This window comes from Protomyctophum parallelum (assembly GCF_964188405.1).
Source record: "Protomyctophum parallelum genome assembly, chromosome: 5".
NCBI classification, from domain to species: Eukaryota; Metazoa; Chordata; class Actinopteri; order Myctophiformes; family Myctophidae; genus Protomyctophum; species Protomyctophum parallelum.
Window position 1 is genome coordinate 24,086,158 of NC_139702.1, and position 19,474 is coordinate 24,105,631.

At 42.1% G+C, this 19,474-nt stretch overlaps 1 protein-coding gene across 2 annotated transcripts in view; it reads right to left on the reverse strand.

The window, feature by feature from the left end:
* stx8 (syntaxin 8) overlaps positions 1–19,474 on the reverse strand; it is a 76,450-nt gene that overhangs the window by 13,281 nt on the left and 43,695 nt on the right. For both annotated transcript variants that reach the window (XM_083765666.1, XM_083765667.1), the window contains exon 7: positions 2,118–2,219. In XM_083765666.1, coding sequence (XP_083621792.1) covers positions 2,118–2,219 — 102 coding nt within the window. The remainder of the gene's footprint in view (positions 1–2,117; positions 2,220–19,474) is intronic.

Here is a 19,474-nt window from a genome sequence, read left to right on the forward strand (position 1 = left end):
ACCTCTCTGTGAACATCTCAACTCCACTGGGGGAAAGTAACGTACAGTAGGTACATTTACAGTACTGTACTTAAAACCCATTCTGGCTAAAACATGTTATGCTTTAGCTATTGAAAAATAGAAGATCTACAAGCCCATAGCTACGAGCTTGTAGGTCTTCTATTTTTTTTAAATCGAAGAACGACATAGAAACATAGCTTTTTCAGAAAACTGTCAGGATGTAGAAGACATTTTTAGAATCTGCATTTTCCAATTTTCGATAGTTTTACTTCTACTCCACTACATCTCAGAGACAGATAGTTTTACTTCTACTCCACTACATCTCAGAGACAGATAGTTTTACTTCTACTCCACTACATCTCAGAGACAGATAGATTTACTTCTACTCCACTACATCTCAGAGACAGATAGTTTTACTTCTACTCCACTACATCTCAGAGACAGATAGTTTTACTTCTACTCCACTGACCACTACAATTATTTGAAAACGTTTAGTTGAGTTACCTTGTAGATTTAGATTATTATTACGAAACAGACATTACCCACTTCAGCCCTACATTTCCACCATTTAAAAATAGCGGATCTACAAGCTGGCGATGCGACGTATTGTGGGTGTGTAGTTCTATGGTGTGTAGTTCTATAATAATGTAGTTATATGGTGTGTAGTTCTATAATAACTTTTATACAGCACATCTGAAAACATTCTGCACAATGAGTACTTTGTATTATGGGCACTTTAAGTACATTTTGATGCCAATACTTTTGTACTTTTAGTATTTATTTTTATTATTATGGACTTTTACTTGTCTTGTACCAGAGCATTTCTACATTGCAGTATTGATACTTTTACTTAATAAGTAACTTAATGTGAGCACTTTTCCCACCACTGCTCAACTAATTCTACGAAAAGTCTTGAGCCGAGAGAGAGAGAGAGAGAGAGAGAGAGAGAGAAAGACCACAACCCGTGGTCTTTTGAGGGTTCCTCTGAAAGGTCCAGGGACGGAGAGGAAGGCAGGGAGGGTGTTGTGAGCTCTGAAAACGTTCTAAAAGCCCATCAGGGAACTGACTGAGTAAGCAGCGTGCGGGACAGAAATAGCCAGAGTTACCCCACCATTCATTCACACTGTGTGTGCCAGGAAGGTGCTTGTTGTCACCATCACTGTCGTCGTTTCAGCTCCATTAAGCACCGCTCATTCTGGTGATGATGGCTAAAGGCGGCGATAAGTAATGATTATATCCCCAGATTCCCCACGCTGGTTGATGAAACACATTGCTGGCAGTTTGCCTCCATCTTGAGGCTGTACAGTGACTGTCCAAAGTGTGGCCCTGGGCCAAATGCAGCCCGGGGACGAATTGTATACAGCCCTCGGCTTCATACCTGAATTGTATTACCCCAACAGTATGGGACATTTCTACATTGGAGTTTTATATTAACCTGGACACTTCCCAGAGTCAGATAATTTGTCAAGATTCCTTGTTCCTTGTTGTCTCATTCTGAAGGGGTTTTATTTTTTACCTTGCACGTCTGGTTACATTTGGTAATGTAATGTAAAGATATGAGTGATTTTTGGTGTGGTTTTCTTCACAGCACACACCTCACAAAAGACCACTGATATAAAATATTGATGATAGTTAAATAAAATGTAATGCATATGTATGTGACTTTGTTGTGGTCCGAAGGTACAGTATACTATGTCAGGAGATGCAGTTGGCCCTTGGGTATTTTAATATTTTCTGTCAAAATTATGGCCACCTTTGAAAGAGGTTTGGACACACCCTTGCTGTACACATTCTGTTGATCTTCATTCATTACAATAACGGTGCAGTGTCCCATGATTGAGATAGAGAATTGACCTAACGATATGAGCGCACTTCATATTAAAATCCTCAGTGGTAATCGGTAATTACCTGACCACTGATGATTTGACTGTGCACTTGATTTCTAACTAGCCATTATAGAACATCAAGGTTTGTCATACCAGACCAGGATTAAAGGAGTTAGTAATTCAGCTAAGACATGACTTATTTAATTACACACACCATGAAGCCTAGAATTAGTGGAAATTTTAGCGTATTTGTAAGCCACTCCTTTAAAGAAGGTTCAATGCAATACGTACCACACGACGCCGACTTGGTCTCCACCAGCTTAACTCTCCTCGTCTCTCCTCGAATCCTGTCGTCCGTCTTGTCCACCAGGTGTGCCAGGTCATCAATGATTTCTGTGGAAAAGAGGAGACCCGGACGTCAACAGTCATGTCATTGTGTAGTTATGAGACGCTACATCAGTCATATTATCTTAAACACCCTCTAGGTGGGGTTGGCGAAAGGGCCTTTCTGTGTGGAGTTTGCATGTTCTCCCCGTGTCATGGAGTAATCCTGGTCTCTATACTGCCTCCCCCTAGTCAGCCGGGGCGCCTGATGGAGGGGAAAGGAACTGGTTGGAATTACGTGTTCGTTCCATGCACTGCGTCCAAGGTGCGGCCTGCTCACTCCACATGCATTGAAGGAAGCATGAGTGCAGTGTTCGGGGCTCTCCCCAGTTTGGAAGAGGGAGAGTAGTGCCCAGGATTACAGCTTAGGCAAATGGCACCGGGTGAAAAATGGGTTACAAAATCGTGGGATAAAAATGATATATTAAAAAAATATCTAAACCCTTTGCAACGAAATCTGTGTTGTATAAAACACATCCCGATGCGTACAACAATCGGGATGTGTTTTTGTCCTGCCATCGTCACCCCTTTTTTTGTTTATTCGTTCATTCATCAAAGCTGTAAATGTAAAAGTGTTCAACTAACCAGCAATTCGGTGCTCATATAGAGCCATTATGTTTCGTCATGCACTTAAGCCACTTTGTATTTATTGTAACTTATTAGTTTCATACATGTTACGGGCAGTAAATCCCTAGACTTCATAACAGTCCGTAACATAGCCCCCCCCCCCCCCCCACACACACACACAGGAATTGGAAATTACATCAGACAAGGCAATAACCTCTCACTCAGACAATAGATAAGAATGTGGCAATACATAGCGGTAGATTGTGTGAGTACGACTCCATTTTTAAATGGTTTCACTGCTTCCTGGATCCATCCTGGATCTAATCAAGGACTTATTCTTCATGCATTTAAATGGCCGCCAAGACATAAGTCCTCCAGGGTGACTTCCAAACAGACAGAGAAGTAAGAAGTGAGAAGTAAGAAGACAATGAGAGAGAGAATGAAAGACATGGATGCGGAGAGACAGTGTGTGTGTGTGTGTGTGTGTGTGTGTGTGTGTGTGTGTGTGTGTGTGTGCGCGTGCATGCGCAAAGTGCATGTCACTGACGCCAGGATCCTTCAGTAGGAGTTCCTGACTTGAAGACCGTCCAAGTGGAAGACTACGTGATTTACTACTAGTTAATTATAACGTTGTATATAAAATAGAAACAATACATATCAAAGAAAACAAGTTACTGTATGAGAAAAAGGGAGAAGCCAGCAGGCTTGTTTGGAATCCTTTCCTTAATGGAAGAGGTCATTATACAGAAAAAAAATCATTTGTAAAGATTACACATCAGAAGTGGTTCTTGAAAACATCAGAATCTTCTGATGCACCAACATAGCGTTTGTACACCAACGCCATGCGATATCGACATGATTGTCACATATTTCAGCAGGTCACCAATTTGTATACTGGACAACTCACCCCGTTTCTCCTCGGGAAATGTCCCAATTTTTTTAATAGCCAAAATATAGGATTTTATTTTTATTTTTCATTAGCACTGGATGAGAGCACGGACGTGCAGCTGCTCATTTTTATTCGTGGAGTTAGCGCAAACTTTGAGATGTGCGAGGAGCTGGCAGCCCTCCAAAGTCTCAAAGGGACTACGACGGGGGAGGATATTTTCGGCAAAGTATGCCAAACAATGGAAGAGTTGGGCCTGGACTGGTCAAAGCTGGCCGGCATCACGACTGACGGGGCTCCTAGTATGGTGGGCGCGTCTCTGGGTCTAATAGGACGCATGAAAGGGAAAATGGAAGAACGTGGTCTCACCGCCCCGCCCACTGTCCACCCAGAGAGGGTTATTTGGTTATTATTTATTTCATAAATAGTGTTGTTTATTTCCTGACTTTTTTCTGTGAAGAGGTACGTGCACTATGCAGCCCTGTAGTGCTGCATGTACAGTACAAGCACTATGCAGCCCTGTAGTGCTGCATGTACAGTACAAGCACTATGCAGCCCTGTAGTGCTGCATGTACAGTACAAGCACTATGTAGCCCTGTAGTGCTGCATGTACAGTACATGCACTATGCAGCTCTGTAGTGCTGCATGTACAGTACGTGCACTATGCAGCCCTGTAGTGCTGCATGTACAGTACAAGCACTATGCAGCCCTGTAGTGCTGCATGTACAGTACAAGCACTATGCAGCCCTGTAGTGCTGCATGTACAGTACAAGCACTATGTAGCTCTGTAGTGCTGCATGTACAGTACAAGCACTATGCAGCCCTGTAGTGCTGCATGTACAGTACGTGCACTATGCAGCCCTGTAGTGCTGCATGTACAGTACAAGCACTATGCAGCCCTGTAGTGCTGCATGTACAGTACGTGCACTATGCAGCCCTGTAGTGCTGCATGTACAGTACGTGCACTATGCAGCCCTGTAGTGCTGCATGTACAGTACGTGCACTATGCAGCCCTGTAGTGCTGCATGTACAGTACAAGCACTATGCAGCCCTGTAGTGCTGCATGTACAGTACAAGCACTATGTAGCTCTGTAGTGCTGCATGTACAGTACGTGCACTATGCAGCTCTGTAGTGCTGCATGTACAGTACGTGCACTATGCAGCCCTGTAGTGCTGCATGTACAGTACAAGCACTATGTAGCTCTGTAGTGCTGCATGTACAGTACGTGCACTATGCAGCTCTGTAGTGCTGCATGTACAGTACGTGCACTATGCAGCCCTGTAGTGCTGCATGTACAGTACAAGCACTATGCAGCTCTGTAGTGCTGCATGTACAGTACAAGCACTGGTTATTAATATTTGGTTGTGTGGCTTTCTGGAAAGAAAATAATGTTTACGTTTAGGCACCCCTGCGATCGTCACACTTTTTCTGTTACAAACTGACCCCGGCCCTCATCAGAGAAGGGAAAAGTTATGTGGCCCTCACAGGAAAAAGTTTGGGGACCCCTGGGCTAGGGCAAGGCAAGAGCCCTGTGTGCAGATTCAACACTCTGCCTTATGACTACAGCAAACAGCCTTTACAATAGTTGCCTTAGGTTCAAGATTCATAACTTGTAATATGCTATTGGCTGTTCTTTTTGTAAAAATATAAAAAGATACTCTCCCATGGAAAGGCTATCACTGTAGTAGCCTTTTCATAAATAGGCTGAATATTTTGTTAGTTGGATAAGATGTTGTCCACAATTCCATGCTGTATTGATGTTGATGTTGGTTGATGCTAACATGCAAACGGTCAAATTTAGTTTGGTTTCATTTTGCACTCTCGACAGATCTACAGTATAGACAAGATCTATAAGGGTCCATTTGGTTAGCAACTTTCATCATTTAAAACAGGACCACCTGGAACCCCCTCAAGGACCACTGGTGGTCCCCGGACCCCTAGATGAAAACCACCAAGACAATGATTTATTCATGATAGATGAAACAACTGATATATTTTCTATAATGCATACTGTACTACAAGTAGCTACCTACCAACCCAAATATATGAAAGAAAGGTTGTTTCAGTCAAGCTACCTTTCCAAAGCTCCACTCTCCACTTCAGCTGTGAATAAACATGTGAAATGTGAAAAACGGTGAAAACAGCACGCCTCATTACACCCATTCTACATTAGGTATTTTATTGCAAAACAGAATTCAAATTGGCCATTTCGTCTTTAGTGTTTGTGTGTCTGCAGACATAAATTTACACTATGTGTGGCTTGTTTCTTTTTCTACTGTAGCCCTGATGATAGGTCCTGTCCAGCAGTGAAAGTACTCAAAATGTTTACTTAAGTAAAAGTATCAATACTGCAATATAGAAATACTCAAGTTACAAGTAAAAGTCCGGAATTCAAAATTGACTTGAGTAAAAGTACAAAAGTATTGGTATCAAAATGTACTTAGAGTACCAAATTTAATTTCAAGTTGTAAAAAAGTATAAAAAGTCATTTGAAAATTGCAGATCTACAATATCACAACGTGTCGCATCACCACACATTGTGAGCTTGTATTTTCAAAAGGCCGTAATGTATATAGGGCTGAAGTGTTTAATATATGTTTTGTAATAAATAAAAGTAACTAGTAACTAAGGTTTTCAAATAACTGTAGTGGAGTAAAAGTACAATATTTGTACAATAAAGTAGAAGTAAAAATAAAGTACAAATACCATAAAAAATTACATTTTACTTAAGAACAGTACAGTACTTTCAGTTTACACCACTGCAACCTACTATAACTTCAAAATAATAATAAAAAAATAAAATAGAAAAAACAACAAACCTGAACAATGGCGTAAAAAAAGAGAAATCATTAAAATAGAAGCCAAGGCCGAGAGGAAGAGAGGAGCAGTCTTTACAGACTCCATATGAAAGGTAAATGGATGTGTTACAGGAAGAGAGGAGCAGTCTTTACAGACTCCATATGAAAGGTAAATGGATGTGTTACAGGAAGAGAGGAACAGTCTTTACAGACTCCATATGAAAGGTAAATGGATGTGTTACAGGAATGGGAAGCTACACAATCATCTACCGACCTGCTGTTGACAGCCAACTCAAACAAGTTTCCTGCACAGGGAGTGAACACGTTTGTTTTCTTTTTCTTCCTTTTTTTATCATGATTCCTGTGAAGTGGTGAGACATTTTTCAGGCAAATTGCAACAAAATAAATATATATAATATATATATCCTTCCCAAGTCTAAATTTCCCGCTCCAACAACAGGGCAGCGAGTAGCTACTCTCGTGGGTGACTGGCGCTCAAGGTCACCAAAGCGTCGGCCTTCCTCTAACACACCTGTCTCTTGCCCTAGTTTGAGATGTCTCTAAATGAGCGGGAAAACGTGTGTTTCCTTAACTGCTGAAGTCACTAGAGGATGAGGGAGTCTTCCTTCTGCTGACATCACATAATTAAGCTTGTGAGGACAATTTGGACGAGGGAAGGAAGATGTGTCATCTTGAACGGCCAGAGTGTGGGGGGGGGGGGGGGGGGGGGGGGGGGGGGGGACACGGCGATGGGAGACGTGAGAGCGTACGTATGCACAGCGTCTCCCGAGACTCCACGTCGTCGTCAAAGCATCAGGCAACAATTTACAGGGAAGGAAACCTTATTTTACTGGCAGAGAACGGAGGTACAGACACTGGATGATTTGTCCGGTATGCTGATTCAACACTGCAGTGGTTCTCGACATTTTTCCGGTGCTGGATACAGTGGATAGTCTGCCGCGAGGTTACTCAGTGATGGGAAATAAATAAATAATACAAGTATAATAATACAAATTTTATACAAAAACAAGCAATGACAAAACAAACAATATCAAAACATCAATGCAACTGACAAAACAAAGAAAGACATTTGGTTGAATCACATGGAGGAAATAATAAATTATAAAAGGTTTATAATGATATTTTGACTAAGAAAAAGATAAAATTATATCTAGCATAGTTTATTTTCCTCATAACTCCATATTAATTTTTTGGGGGTAAATGAATGCCTTCATTTGCCATACCACAGTGTCATACAAAAGTAGCAGAACTACAAGCTCAAAATGCTGCGTTTTGAGCTTGTAGTTCTGTTTTTAGGTACAGTAGCTGTTTAGCTGTTTTTAGGTACAGTAGCTGTTTAGCTGTTTTTAGGTACAGTAGCTGTTTAGCTGTTTTTAGGTACAGTAGCTGTTTAGCTGTTTTTAGGTACAGTAGCTGTTTATAGGTACAGTAGCTTGTATATCTGTTTTTAGGTAGCTGTTTTGGACATACTGTAAGAGGTTACTTGAGGCCCAGGCCGTAGCGTAAAGGCTCATACATAGTCTGGTTTTACGGTGGTGGGGTGACCGCCGAACTACAACATGACGTCACGAGCCACGGTGAAGAGCAAACTACCGCCAACGCTCCAGCCCTTCTCTCTGTTTTTACTCACCACCGCTCAACGTTATTTCAGCTCCGGTGGTCAGCTCACCACCGGAGCGGTGGTCACCTTACCACCGAAAATCCAGACTATGAATAGGCCTTAACGGTCTGGGCACCGGACTGGTGATCCAGTCGCGGTGTGCCGCGGGTTCGACTCCCGAACCCGACACGGCCTTTACCGCATGTCATCCCCCCATCTCTCTCCTGTTTCCTGTCAGCCTACTATCTGTCCCTTAAAAAAAATCAATAAAAGGCGTAAGCCGCAAAAAAATATCTTAAAAAAAAAAAAAAAAGAGGTTACTTGAGGTATATGCCCAATGAACGATAACCCACCTTTTGAAGAATATATTGAAGAATATAACATTACAAACAAGAAAAGGAGTGACAGACTTGAAATTCGATCATCCTGCAACACATAATTTACTTTACTGTGTCCAGTGTTTTCCATTTTCCACTTTCTCTCACATACCCCCTCTGTAGTACCTCTGCGTACCCCGGCCTAGGGGTACGCGTACCCCCGTTTGAGAACCACTGAGTGGTCAAGCGAAAGTCAAGCGATAATCACCAGCAGGCTCCCCTGAGCCTACTGGCTGCAATTAGGAAGCGTGGAGACGTCTGACTACTAACCCGAAACCTAACCTCAGTCTTAACCGACCACGTAAGTCAGTTTCACGATGTTTTCGCTTCGGTGGCAGTAATTTCACTGTGTTTCCTAATGGCAGCCAGTAGGCTCCAGACGAGCCTGCTGGCTCTATTGCATTCAAGTGATAAGTAACCTACCGGTGATTATCGGCTTATAACATTGGAAGCGGGTGGAGGTAGATAAACTGTAAAAATCCTGAGTGTTCATTTGAACTCGGAGTGTGTATACTGTGCACTGTTTGGAAGTTAAAAACGGTAAATTAATTAGTTTTAAAATTCATTTCTAACCCTACAAAAGCCAAATTGCTAAGCGTTCAAAATCATCAACCATTTACCACTGACCATCTTACAAGGCACTGACACACACGCACACACACGTTCAGCTCCCCCGTTCTCTTGCGTTTAAAAAAAATGTCACAGTTCTCTAACGTCATAATTCTCAATTTCCTATTGTAACCCTTGGTGAGATGCATGACAGCTGTTGGTTCTGGCTCGGGTTGGGCCTATCAGCCACACCACAATGCAGGGCCTGTTTCAGGCAAAGGTTGTTTATTTAAAATGCTATTACGCTGGATAAACCTCCAAAGCCACAGTGTGGGAGCTAAGACACGGAGGCACATATACTGTATGCACACACACACAAATGCATGCATGCGTGCTTGCGCGCACACACACACACACACACACACACACACACACACACACACACACACACACACACACACACACACACACACACACACACACACACACACACACACACACACACACAATGATGTCATTCGGCATCTTGGCAGTCTATTTGTACAGCACTCTAAGTGACACAGAAGACACTTATAATCCATGTCTAGTTACCGTTGGATTGGATCTCGATAGGAGCACCTAATAAGGATTATAAAATATATATATATAAATATATTTATATAATTTATTTGTTTATAAGAAATTGTGTGAGAAAGATTTCTAATGCACTTGTCGGTTACTGAATGCATGAATTAAGCTATACGCTTTTCTGGCCAATGTGAAAAAGCCTGCAAAAGCCTGCATTTGAATGTAGACTCCCTCAAGGTTAAATAAAAACGCAGTGCTGTGTCCAAACAATATAACACATGTACAACTCAACTCAACAACGCAACAGTGAACCCCAGGGATTCACTGTTAAAATACAGTTTGTTATTATTATTTGTTAAGTTATTTATCAGAAGAGCTAGATAGTGTATATATGGGACCTAAGACTGTTTCACTGGGTACAACAAAGGGCAAGTCAGAATCTGAAAGCACCCCTGTATTCATATTCAGACTAAAATAAAGAGAGGGATACGACACAAGGAGAAAAAGCAGGGAAATGACATGCAGCAAATGTTCTGACCGGCCCAGAATCAAACCAAAAGGGACTCACTGTCAAGCAAGAATATATATTGCAATAATAATGTGTGGTTGACCCTAAATCCCACTGCACACCTTGACGTATGTTGGAAAGGAGATCAGCGTCAAAACACACACGCAAACCTTTCCATGAAAAGCGCCTTGGAGTGCAGGCTGACTTCACAAGTGGTGAATTACCGACCAGTCTTTCCTTCGATAATGACAGAACTCAGCTGTAGTTCCCCCCCCCCCCCCCCCCCCCCCCCATAATTTGCTTTCACTGTACAAATGAAAAATGAAAAGCACAAGTCAATTCCCAAAACTCTCGTTCGTTCCAAGATTATGTTCCCATTGTCTTCCACCGTTTGGTTTTGTGAAAAACAGAATAGTGTTGTTGGTCGGGAGAGAGAGACAGAAACAGAGAAAGCGGTTTGTTCACACACCTTGAAATCTGAAACCTAAAAATCTAGTACATTAAATATAAATATATATTGTGATTCTACTGTGACCAGACCATTTGGAATCAATTGGGACATAATAACCGTATGTTCATCATCCATTTTCAAATGTAATTTCAGAATCCCCTAGCGAGCCGCCAGGCCAGTGAGTGCCCTTGCTGAGCAGCTGATTTCACAACCGTCTTGTTGTCAATTGACATGAAGTCATTCTTTATGTAAATTAATTATAAAGTTAGGCTAGTCAATGTTAGCACGCTAGTTCGCTACATAAAGTAAACAGACTGGCCGGCCCAGCCGGAGCGGGGACTGCGCATTGTTTCCGACATCCCGTTAGTCTGACATACGTGGCCGGTTAAGACTCTAACCCTAACCCTAGTATAGGGTTACTAACCCGAACTCTAGGGTTAGGGTTAATAATGTTGGAATAACGAGCCATCGGACTAATTAGTCCGATGGCGCCTGCCTTGTTGTTTAGAAGCGTGCACAGTATTGTTGTTCAGAAGCATGGACGATATTGTTGTTTAGAAGCATGCACGATATTGTTGTTTAGAAGCATGCACGATATTGTTGTTTAGAAGCATGCACGATATTGTTGTTTAGAAGCATGCACGATATTGTTGTTTAGAAGCATGCACGGTATTGTTGTTTAGAAGCGTGCACGGTCTTGTTGTTTAGAAGCGTGCACGGTCTTGTTGTTTAGAAGCGTGCACGGTCTTGTTGTTTAGAAGCGTGCACGCTCTTGTTGTTTAGAAGCGTGCTCGGTCTTGTTGTTTAGAAGCGTGCACGGTCTTGTTGTTTAGAAGCGTGCACAGTATTGTTGTTTAGAAGCATGCACAGTCTTGTTGTTTAGAAGCATGCACAGTCTTGTTGTTTAGAAGCATGCACAGTCTTGTTGTTTAGAAGCATGCACAGTCTTGTTGTTTAGAAGCATGCACAGTCTTGCTGTTTAGAAGCATGCACGATATTGTTGTTTAGAAGCATGCACGGTATTGTTGTTTAGAAGCGTGCTCGGTCTTGTTGTTTAGAAGCGTGCACGGTCTTGTTGTTTAGAAGCGTGCACGGTCTTGTTGTTTAGAAGCATGCACGGTATTGTTTTTTAGAAGCGTGCACGCTCTTGTTGTTTAGAAGCATGCACAGTCTTGTTGTTTAGAAGCATGCACGGTATTGCTGTTTAGAAGCGTGCACGGTCTTGTTGTTTAGAAGCGTGCACGGTCTTGTTGTTTAGAAGCGTGCACGGTCTTGTTGTTTAGAAGCGTGCACGGTCTTGTTGTTTAGAAGCATGCACAGTATTGTTTTTTAGAAGCGTGCACGCTCTTGTTGTTTAGAAGCATGCACAGTCTTGTTGTTTAGAAGCATGCACAGTCTTGTTGTTTAGAAGCATGCACAGTCTTGTTGTTTAGAAGCATGCACGGTATTGCTGTTTAGAAGCATGCATGGTCTTGCTGTTTAGAAGCGTGCACAGTATTGTTGTTTAGAAGCGTGCACAGTCTTGTTGTTTAGAAGCATGCACAGTCTTGTTGTTTAGAAGCATGCACGGTATTGCTGTTTAGAAGCGTGCAAGGTCTTGTTGTTTAGAAGCGTGCACGCTCTTGTTGTTTAGAAGCGTCCTCTCTGCTCCATTGTGTGTTGTGCTGCAGGTGGTCAACAAAATAATTCTATGGTGGTCGAGGTTGTTTCTTCCTGTTTAAGTGTTACATCACTGCATGGACATAATAATAATTTATGTGTTCCGATCGTGTGTTCCAAAAAGGAAAGTGTTCGGAATAAAGTGTAAATAATGGTAAATCGAATCCAGATTCAAACAGTATACAGGTATATACCACCCCTCCAAACCCGAATGAATCCTGGAATGGGATATTCTATTCCAATTGAGGTGTAAGTGAGCATTTTTATCCTGCTGTTCAGAATTAATTCATTCATTCAGAATAAATGTTGTCCAATGTCCATGTGAAAGCAGCCAATGTGTCGCAATGTGACGCATTGTGAGCTTAGACAATTAGAAAACTTGGAGGACTTTTACTTTTCTATATTGCAGTATTGATACTTTTACTTAAAAAAAGAAAAAGTGAGTACTTTTTCCACCACTGCCAATCGGACACAGATGTTGGTCCGGTGCATGACATCACTCCCTGTACGGTCTCAATGTCCCATCGCTGCTCCAATACAATCACAGCCTTTCTGTAAACAACCTCAGTGATTAGCTTTCATTGGTGGCCAGCCTGCTCTCTGAGGACTAGCATGTTGAGACCGAGTCATACTGCGTCGCACGACATTGTCGTGCGGAGGGGAAAAAAAGCAAAAAATGCAGATGCAGCATGTTGTTGCGGCCTGTCACAATTATTACATAAAACGCCTAATCGCAATTATTTTTTGTCATAATCGTCAAACTAATTAGGTTATAACTTATAAGTCATATCTGCCCTGTGCAATTTGTAATTACAAAGCCTTACAAGCCTTGTGAGCTTGTAGATCAGCTAATTTCATTACTTCTTAAACATTTTGTTTTCAAATTTATGGAATTTCTTTACGAAATGACTGAACAAATCATTGAATTTGTTCCCAATTCATGAAAATGTTTGGTTTCATTGGGAATTCTTTTTGACAATGTTTTGAAATAATAATACTGAAGTTTTCTGGGAAAAACTTCAAATATGTATTCAAAATTATATATATATTTTTTAATTTACTGTACATATACAAGAACCCCAAAATAGGTTCCCGTCTTGAAAGGTAAAACCCCCAAAAGGGGTTCACTCCCGTATAACGGGCTATCTAACAGGCTAGCTAACGGGCTAGCTAGTCGTCAGTGAGTGCACACAGTAGGCCTATGTTCTAAACGGGCTAGCTAACGGGCTAGCTAGTCGTCAGTGCACACAGTAGGCCTATGTTCTAAACGGGCTAGCTAGTCGTCAGTGCACACAGAATGTTTTGACTGAGCATGAGAACTTGCTTGCAGCAGCAGACTTTCTCACGTCAGCTCCACTCCCTCATCAGATCTCTGATGATGATGACGATGATGATGATGATGATGACCCACCTCAAAGTGCAATTAGAGGATTGGCCGATTCAACTTCGGGCCCAGCATAACAATTCCGATCCAAGGTCATTACACAACTGCAAAGCTGTAATACATTTTCCAGGCCGACAAAAGGCGAGCGGAGAACAAGGACAATGGAGGAAATTGTAAAGGGCCACACACAACATGGACAACGTCAGCCAGACACTTTGCACAAGTACAGTATGTTGCTCGACTTGCTTCAATTACGTTTTTTACAGAACAAAGCGAAAGAAAGAGACATTCAAAAAGGCAAAAAGAGAGCCATAGTCAGAGATGGTTTGTGTGTGTGTGTGTGTGTGTAATTGTGCATGTGCGTGTGCATGTGTTACAGATGGTGACTATACTCTAGGTCAGGGGTTCAGCACCAATCTTTTCATGTCAAGAACCCCCAAATTAATTTGACAGCGGACTCCCATCTGAACATATTTTGTGCCAGGGGACCTCAATACAAGATCCATGTTGTTCAAATGTTTCAAAAACATATTCTGAGATATTTTTGAAAATAGTCGATCTACAGGTTTTGCATTGGGTTGTGAGCCAATGTATACATAGGGTTTAATCTCATTCCCTGCCAAGGACCACTTCTGACGACTTTTTCCCAATGGCGTTCATATGTCAGCGAACAGCAGCGCCATCTTATGGAAAAACACTAGAGCTGTAGTCCCACAGGAAACGGAACTAGAGACGATCGCAAAATCACATCCTGATCCTCTCATGCTCATCCTCACATGTCCTTCTTGTGCTTTAGTGCAGTGGTTCTCAAACTTTTTCAGGTCAAGGAGCCACAAATTGACACTCATTAGCCTGCGGAACACCATTAGAAAATATATGCCAAGGACCTCCACAAGAGAAGATTTGTTACGACTCTAGCAGTGATTTTCAACCATTTTCATTTCAAGGACCCCAGGTTTGACCTGAATTAAGCTACAGTCCCCCATTTAATGGCATTTCTATCTCTGGGACCCCAATGTATATTGTAAAATAGTTTTAATCATATCAAGTCAATTATCATTTAGCTGGGGACACCCTGCTCTCTCAAGGACACCTAGGGGTCCACGGACCCAACTTTGGGAACCACTGCTTTAGTGGTGTTGCTGATAGTCTGACACCATCATCATCCTCATCGTCCTCCACCAGACGCAGTGTGTTATTGTATGAAACGGAATTCGTTACGATTTGTATTTATTTGGGTTTCGGCCATTTCGGCCATGTGACGCCTCACGCTGTCTTTTAGTGCGCTGAACAAACATTTAAGTCCATAGACTTGTCAGGCAAACGTTTTTTTTCTCTCCAAAGTGCTCTAAACTAATTCCATAGCCTTGGCGGCCACACAACGTAATTTCAATTAGCCATGCTTTGGAGGGGCCACCTAAAAAAAGACTGGCAATGGGAGAACAGGAGAAATAAATATGGCAGTCAATAAGTCGTGATTCTGATTAGCACTATTTATATCGGGGATGTTTTTCTGAATAAAGGCGCTAGAGTGCCAAGCAGATGAGGCAGATTCCATTTCCCCCCAAAACAGGGAGGTGAAATGTTCCTCGTAAGTACTACCTCCCGCTAATACGTCTGATCTCATTAGAAGCGTTACTGTTACCTACTGTAATTCAGCAGGGGGACCCCTGGGAACCACCTCAAGGACCCCTGGGGTCCCCAGAACCATTGCTCTAGGTGGACCGTGCAGGATGAATTCTTTAGGATGTGGTATTACCGTGCAGGGTCAAAAGCCAGATATAATCCCTTAGCGTGGCACATTCCCCACCGTGTTTGTGTGGTTCTACGGCACCATAATTTTACTACACCGCCTCACCCATTCCTCTTTACACTAAGAGTTAAATGCTGACTCATCTTCAATGAGGCTAAAGCAGTGGTGGTTTGTGTGTGGTGTGTGTGTGTGTGGGGGGGGGGACCACCACCATAAACAGTGACACCCCCAACTCAGCTCGGGGATGTGCCGTATTAAATCTGTGTGTTATTTTAGGACTCCTTCCCAGAGCGGGCAACGCATACAGAGAAAGAGAGAGAGAGAGAGAGAGAAAACCGCTTGTTTTCCCTCGCCGATTTGAACACAAACCAACTCGTTGAGGAGGACTAATTCTGTTTGCGTGCTCGTTCAGGAGATGACTTCTCCCAGGGACATGAAAGCAGAGAGGAAGAGAGACTTGTTGCATACCCCGTCGTAGGAGGTGGAGGGTGTGTGTTTATGTGTGTGTGTGTGTGTGTGGAGGGGGGGGGAGTCAGGTGGGGGGTAGCCCACAACTGTTACCAATTGGCCCTGGTGTGACTGACTGACTGTGTATACAGGCCAGGGTTCGGTTGCCAAACAAAACACACACAGCTCTGAACGTAACTGGAACTTAGCTTGGTGCGCACCGAAGCACTCCGCTTGACGATACAACTCGGGGGCAATTATGGTATTTACAAGAAGTTGCGCTGTCCTGCAAGATTATTATTTTTTCTTTCTCCCTTGTCTTTTCTTTTTCTTCCCCCTTCTGCCTGGCTGCTTATTGTAAACAAGCTCCTAGAGGGTCTGCGAGGATTAGCGAGTTTCACTCAAAACCTCAGAGTTTTACCAGTTTATATACCGAGTGCCAAACCTAGTGCACAGGAATGCATGCCAAGAAAATGGGTAAAAGAACAAAACAAGAGCAATTTCTATCTATCTAGTAAAAGAAAAGAAAGTAAAGAAATACCACCGCAAATGTGTTTGGCCTATCTAACAAGAAGGGAGAAAGGAAAAATAAACATCCACTTTCTTCTTCTAACTATCCCCAAAGCACGGCCATAAAATAAATGAGTTGTTGGTTTATTTGTTCGTAATGAGCTCTCTTTTGCTGTTTAAATAGTCACGCGTCGTTGATTGATAGTGACTGACTTGAGCTAGGTAGCGAACAACAGCCAACAACAATTCACTTGTTTTGTCTAAATTATTTGCACCTTCAAAGTGTCACATCAATAGGATTATAATAAACAACATTTCACCTCAAGTCATCAAGATCATTATAATATATATAGACCAGCTTTTGAATCTTTTGAAAATAGCAGATCTATAAGCTCACAATGCGCATATTTTCAAATGGCCGAAATGTATTTATGGTTGAAGTGGTCAATGTATGTTTTGTAGTAATAATACAAATCTACAAAGTAGCTAGTAACTACATTTTCAAATAATTGTAGTGTAGTAAAAGTACGAGTACAAGTAAAAATATTACAAATTGGAAATACTCAAGTAAAGTACAAGTAAATACCTCAAATTGTACACAAGTACTTAAGTAAATGTACTTAGTTACTTTACACCACTGGAATTTCCAAAACAGTTACTTTTCAAAAATTGGAATGGCATGCCCACAATAGGGATAACGTATTATTTGATTATTGTATTAACTTATCGATTATCTGTTATAGTCTTCCTAGCATCCAACCTGTGTGTGAGAGGGTGTGCATGCATGAACCCTGGATTTACACCATTTAGCCTCCTAACATCTGGTCTTCTGAAGTGCGCAGACACATGTGTACAAATTAGTCTCACCGTTGGACATGGTGTCCCTTGGCCTCGATGAATCCCTTGGCTTACGTCCCTGCAACACGATGGACATGCACACACCACCTTAACACACTCCCACAGTATAGACACATCTAAACACATGAACTGACCCTAGTATCCCGATGCTGGGCATGCCACTGCAATGACCATAATCTGCATAGGCCTGTCACAATTCTTAAATAATCGTCTAATCGCAATTACTTGAGATAAACGCAATTATTTTGTCATAATCGATTCCATGTTAGAAACATTTTTATACATAAAAATAAGCTGAAATAACACATCTACAAGCTTAGAACTTCGTGATGCGTTGTAAGCTTGTAGATCAATTATGTCCACAATTTTTTTACCTTTTTCTAATTAATGTCTTTGTATATTTCAGTTATTTGTCAGATCTTCCCTGTGCATTTTTTTTATTACCAGGCAAACAGAAATGTATTCTTAATTGATATGTTCCAATGTTCAATGCCAAAAACACAATTAAATCGTTAATCGCAATTATTTGTGTGACAATTAATCTGCAACTTAAATTTGTAATTGTGACAGCCCTGTTTCTGCAGAGAGATTTGGTGCAGGGGGAAAAAAGAAGGTGCCAAGGATAGACCTCTGTCTGGCGGACCCTGGTCAACCTGGTCTATACTTTCACTCAGAACATAACCGTTTCATATTTACCCACAGATCTATCGTCATGCGACGCGAGGGGCACCCAAATGGACGAGCAGCTGATGATGGACGTCCTTTTTTAAGATGCAAGAGAATGCACTTCAAAGTAGGAACATAAATTAAGGAGAATCCTCAAGAGTTTCACCCACATGTTGGCACGTACACACAACCGGTTGTGGGATCTCTAGAACAGATCCTGGTGAATTATGACAATGTTGTAGCGTTGAGGATGAGCAACATCCCTCCCTCCCACATGTACAGTATGTATGCTGCTGCATGCGTGGATGGACAGACGGACAGACGGACGGATGGACAGACGCATGCACGCACACAGAGAGAGACATCTAATCATTTTCATATTTTTACTTCAGAGGGGCTGATAGTGTTTGTTGAGGATGGTTCACCATTTGGCGCGCATGCACACACAGTTTTCTGAAAAACTGCTCAAACCTTTTCAAGGCAAGGACCCCAACATTTTTGTATTTGGCTGAGCCTCCATCTAAAAAAATGTTCTAGGGACCCCCAGAAGCAAAGATTTGATTCGCTTTAAAAAAATACCATTTATATTCAAAGACGTTTCACAAATTTGATCGACTTTTCAAAAAATATCAGCTCTAAAAGCGCAGTACGAAGTGACGCACTATGAGCTTGTATAGCTGCTATTTTTTAATAGCCAAAGTAAAAAAACAATGGTTATAGTGATTAAAATGATTTATTGCTCAAATCTAAAATGACACAGATGTTTTCCCGGTTTCAATGGGTTTAAGTATCCCAGCTGTCTGTCTGTTGACTACTGCTGGTTGAGGTAATGTGGTTAGCATACAGCGCTGGGGTCACAGCTAGAATCATTGTCTGTCTGTCTTGTCTGTCTGTCTGTCTGTCGACTACTGCTGGTTGAGGTCAATGTGGCTAGTATGCAGCGCTGGGGTCACAGCTAGAATCATTCACAGAAAATCTGGACCTCTTCAGGAATGAAGAGCATGACAAGAATACCACTCAAACGTTGTGTTGAAACTGAATAGGCTGGATATGCATTTTAGAGCGGTGACTAACCAATCCAATGAACAGCCATGTGTCTGTCCCTATGTATGTGTATGTATGTATGTCCTTTTGAGTTGAGTGACCAAAAGGGGCACTGTTGAGCAGCCTAAAGGGCTACAGTACAGCTGCTGAGCATCACACTGACCACTAGTGAAGACAGTGAGCGGGATTCCAACCTTTTCCTACTCTTCCAGGTCATTAATGCGACGCACCTGTCCCCCGTAGGTGTGAATGTCTTCACAACCGCATGCTGGACGAATGCAAAGACCTCTGGGTGGAACAGGTGGCCTACCTGGTTGATCCTACCAGTAGCATATGCTTGTCTCAAAGATTAAGCTATGCATGTCCAAGAACAGAAGTACAGTGAAACTACACTTGACTGGGGTTGGCTCTGTACTTGGTCTGCTCTTTTCCCCTACCCTCTTGATAAGCTTGTGAGCTTGTAGATGGGCTATTCTCTGTAAAAATGTTCCTCACAGAATCGGGATGCTAGGGTTCAGGTAGTTAATGAGAGATGTCACTCGCCCCAGTGGATTCACCGGCGTTTCACATCTCACGACAGCTAGCACCGGACAATGAGCATGGGATGAAGTTATCAGA